Here is a 4,536-nt window from a genome sequence, read left to right on the forward strand (position 1 = left end):
CTTTTTCTCGTGGCTGGTATTCCACGATAAAAACTTATCTTGGGAAAATCTAAAGAGGAGGGGCTAGCAAGGTCCACGTCTGTGCTCAATTTGCAATTCTGAGGATGAAACAAACTGTCATATGTTCCTTCTTTGTCAGAAGACGCAGCAGATTTGGAAATCTTTGGAAATTTTATATGGTTTCCCTCATGCTTCTCACTCGTCCATGTGAGAAGCTTTTGTTTGGTGGAGTAGGCAAAAGAATTCCTGGAGGCTGCTTTTCATCATTACTCTATGGTGCATATGGAGATGGAGGAAAAACAAAATTTTTAAGGAAAGCAAAGAGCCTTTCATGGGAATCATCCAAAGCATATCTTCTCCCTTTGATTCCTTACCTGAGAAGCCTCCCAAGGAAATAAGATTGGTCCCCAACATGGATGATCTATCTCATAATTGTTTACCCGAAAGCCTTCTTTCATGGAGCGGCTCAAAACAGCTCCTGTGGCTGTGGAATCCACATCATCATGGATGAAAATTCTCAATTTCTTATTTCATGGAATGGAGGAAAAGCATCTGGATGCAAAGCGGAGGCGATGGCTCTAGCAGGGCTTCTCTCTTTCTGTCTCTTCTTTAAAATTCAGTCCGTCTCAATTTTGGGGATTCCAAGTAATGGTTGATTTGTCCTAGGAAAGATCCATATTAGCAATCCTCAACTTGCAGGCTGGATGAACAGGATTGTTTTTCTTTGGGAAAGGATGGAAGGATGTTGCATTCAGCACATTTATAGGTTACAGAACAAGATGGCTAACAATTTATCAAAGGATGGTCTGCTTACAACTCCAGGTATATGGCACATGAAGGTAATTTCAGACAAGCAAGTGTTCTCTATCACAGAATTCTCTTTACCTGAAGCTTAATTCATCTTGCTGGTGTTAGGTATGTTTTTTGTCTATTTTGACCTTGCTGAGTAATTTATGCTTAGATCAATCACCTTCTTGAAATTTTGTTGTATCCTCCATGGAGGATCTAAGTTCTCAAACTATATGTATTTGCAAAATATCGTTTATGAGGCCCCTACTACAAAATTTGATTGTCTTTATGAACGATCATCAGATGCAATGTATTTTGATCATTATACTCCTATATTGAAATGTATATTGTATGAATGTAGAATATAAATATCAACACATATTAATTTCTATTTTAATTTTAATTTTATTTTAGAGAATTTTCTTTTGTTGAGAGGAGCCACCACCAAGGTTTAAACTTTAAATCTCATAATTTACATCATATTTCATAATAAAGTAATCATTAATTAAACTACAGATAAAAAATTTTAATTTAAATATCAATTTATTTCTTAATTTTATTTTTTATTCAATATTAAAAAAATTAAGGAAATGATTACCTGACTATCTATTAGAACTTGTTTATATCGAGTTTTTCATCATTTTCAAATAATAAAAAAAAAGCAAGTTTCTGGGACTTGAGCTAGGACTTAAGCTCAACTATTTCCACTATTCCATATAATTTTTTATTTTTACAATATTTTTTTTAATTTATAGGTTTATTATTATTATGTTACATACGTAAAACGCAACTATACAGCATACTCTACAAAAAAAAAAATCAGTATTAAAAACCCCCGACTTCTAAACTAATAATATATAAAATAACTATAAAACATGCAACACCGATAATTCAATACCAAAACCCCATATTATCAAACTATTAATCTGAGAAATAAATACATTCCTGAACCATTTCAGGAATATGGCAATACCACAACGCATATCTCTGACATTTAATCTTTATAAACATAACATATAGCTAACGACAAATAGAATAATACTTCAATACATTTCATTTATTTTTATTGACTTAATCTTTAAAAAATGGCACACTCGATTATTGCAGATACAAATAATACTTCAATACATTTCATTTATTTTTATTGACTTAATCTTTAAAAAATGGCACACTCGATTATTGCAGATACAAATACATTGTATATAAGTGTGACTTATTATGGCTGTACCTCTTCATTATGAATTATGAATTAATAAATCTACAATTGTGACGAATTTCCCCACTTGTCCCAGTGAGGGGTCGATTGTTTCCCATTTTGACCATGGATACTTTGAAGCTGTTGAAGAACGCCTCTTGGTTCCTCATATAAAATTCCACCAACTTCCTAGTACTTCCTCCATTGGAATAGAGCAGCTGGTCTGAATCCAGTAGGCCCTGGCCAGAAGGTAGATTCTCATAATACTGTTTGTCAAAAGTAACCGGAGTCTTCAAATCTAGATCTGTCACAGTGTTGTTATCAAAGCAAAGTTGTTGGAGCGACGTTAAGAACTCTGTTTCAAGAGTGGGATATCGACCTGGCTTGAGTCCCATGAACCTAGAGTTGAATGTTGCACAACGTGCCTTTCCTATTGTATGCGCACCTGCAAAACATATCGATCACTTAGTATCTAAAACTTTCCATTGCAAGTGCTTGAAAAAATTATCAGTTTTCTTGGTTCCTAGTGACATAATCCTGAATAATAATAACCCTTTTACAAAATTTAACATTACACTGAAACTTTGTAAATTACAGAATGTTGGATTAGAAGTTGATCATTTTACCGTTTCATATCAATCCCACACACCCTACGCACATGTATATTTCTTGATCCTTTACACAGTTCATGTTTTTAAGCGTGGTTATTAAACGTTTACCCTTCACACTTTTTCATCCTCTGTGTGGCTAGAATAGATAATGTGTTCAGATGAATCTTATAAAGATAAATGGATATATAGATGGGACAACCTGAGAGAGTAACCAGATCATTTTCTGTGAGGCCTACATCCTTAAACTTGGAGATGAGTGTTGAAATATTCGATGTTGGGGGCGGAAGGCTGTTAGCTACTGCTGCTTTGCTTGCTGTTAAGCTATCTCTCCTCCCCAGCGTCACCTCCCAATATGGTCCTCGTGTCTGATCATAACAAAAAGAAAATTCTCCTCTTTTAACACCAGAATCTCATTTTAACTCTATAATCTTCATAAATATCTGAACAGATAAATGCCTATTTATGAAATTTGAACTTCAGCAATAAAGCAGTAAAATTTTACCAAGACCACAGAATCCCGTGCTGCCATTGCAAGAATATCAGCACATGAAACTTTTCCAGGGCATGCAGATTCAAGCTCTTCTTTGATGTAATCTATGACTTCGAAACCACGGGAAGAGTTCAGGTTGGGACCTGCTGTCTTTTCTCCCTCAAATGTAGCAGTGTCATCCAGCAGCACTGAACCATCACATCCCTACACATAATTTTCATTTCTATATAAAATATTCATTATAATTTAATCAAATATTTCTGTAACATTAATCCTCTTTATAGTGATAATCTCTACTGGTACGAATGTGCCATCCATCTTTATAGTGAACGCTTAGCCGTGATTGATATGTCATTTACAAATAATCTGCAAATGCTTATAATTTTTGTGCTAATTTCATTGTAACCATTTTACACAGTGTCATCTATTCTGGTCAGGACCCGGAAACACCAAAAACACTCTTGCGGGTATCCCACTGGTCACGGGGACTAATTTAGGGGAACTGATTTAACTGGACTTGTTATTTATTTTTTTACTAAAGAGATTATATTCCCACATAAATACCATGAACAAAATTATAAATTTTCATAAACAATTCTACAATTTTCAGTACTATAATAGTAAAATTCTACAGATAGATAGAGTTACTTACATTAACAAAGCAGTCATGAAAATGCAGACGAAGAAGAGAGCCAGCCATGCGTGCCTCCTGAGCTACGGCCCTTTGAACTCCGGCGAAAACAATGGCTTCAGCCTGTGGACAAGTCCACAGATAGTAATGAGGTCTTAATGATCCAGGAGGGCGTGCTCCGGAGGTTACCCTGCATGCAGACATCAACGCTAAAAGAAAGCAAAATCTGAGAAGAGCAGCCATGATAGAGCCCCTTTCAATGAGTAGCGTACACAGAGAAATACTAGATCTGTCTGATATTCTCCGGTTGGGCATACAGCAATGAATATTTTTGAGTTGTCTTTATATCTGATTTATAGTAAGAAATCTATAAACTTGGTCGTATAGATCGGTTTGTCTCTGGGGTTCAATATGGTAAGAGCTAGTAAATATAAGGACGCTTTCTTCACACGGATTCCCTCAGCATGCGCAAAACTAAGTTGTTCAAGCTCTTAATTTGACATTCGACTTTGTCCAATTATAGATTCATTCAGGTGTTCGGGACCCATTCAATTGTCCTTCACAGTCCAGGGGGGATTATAAAGGACCCATTCAATTGTGCGTGTTCTAGATAACCCATCAAATTTTCTTTATAATTTTACAACCGTTACTCTAATTTTATAGTTTTACCATTGTTATTCTAAATTATAGATAATATTAATTATAAATTAAATTAAAATTAATATTAACCATTATACACTAAGTTAATGATTGCTTCAATATTTTTTCATCTTATTTATTAAATCTCACTTCATTTCCCCATAAACAAGAACACCAAAAT

The 4,536-nt window shown here is 34.7% G+C and overlaps 1 protein-coding gene across 1 annotated transcript; it reads right to left on the bottom strand.

The window, feature by feature from the left end:
- Window positions 1-2,031: 2,031 nt before the first annotated feature.
- LOC149243984 (peroxidase A2-like) lies at window positions 2,032-3,976 on the bottom strand. Its single transcript, XM_089367897.1, has 4 exons — window positions 3,738-3,976; window positions 3,098-3,289; window positions 2,795-2,960; window positions 2,032-2,429 (listed from the first exon to the last, which is right to left on the bottom strand). Exons 1-4 carry the CDS (start codon window positions 3,957-3,959, stop codon window positions 2,032-2,034), a joined length of 978 nt encoding a protein of 325 aa, XP_089224023.1. The 5' UTR covers window positions 3,960-3,976.
- Window positions 3,977-4,536: the final 560 nt, after the last annotated feature.

This window comes from Pinus tabuliformis, chromosome 8, assembly GCF_031772625.1.
Source record: "Pinus tabuliformis cultivar Carrire ecotype Pingquan chromosome 8, CPIR1, whole genome shotgun sequence".
In the NCBI taxonomy this organism is placed as follows: Eukaryota; Viridiplantae; Streptophyta; class Pinopsida; order Pinales; family Pinaceae; genus Pinus; species Pinus tabuliformis.

Bases quoted from the DNA above. Each gene is read 5' to 3' on its own strand.
- LOC149243984 (XM_089367897.1), bottom strand. From the start codon at position 3,959: ATGGCTGCTCTTCTCAGATTTTGCTTTCTTTTAGCGTTGATGTCTGCA. The intron at 2,961-3,097 runs GTAAAATTTTAC...TGTTATGATCAG, and splicing joins CACGGGATTCTGTGGTCTTG to ACACGAGGACCATATTGGGA. The intron at 2,430-2,794 runs GTTGTCCCATCT...TATGTTTTGCAG, and splicing joins TGATCTGGTTACTCTCTCAG to GTGCGCATACAATAGGAAAG.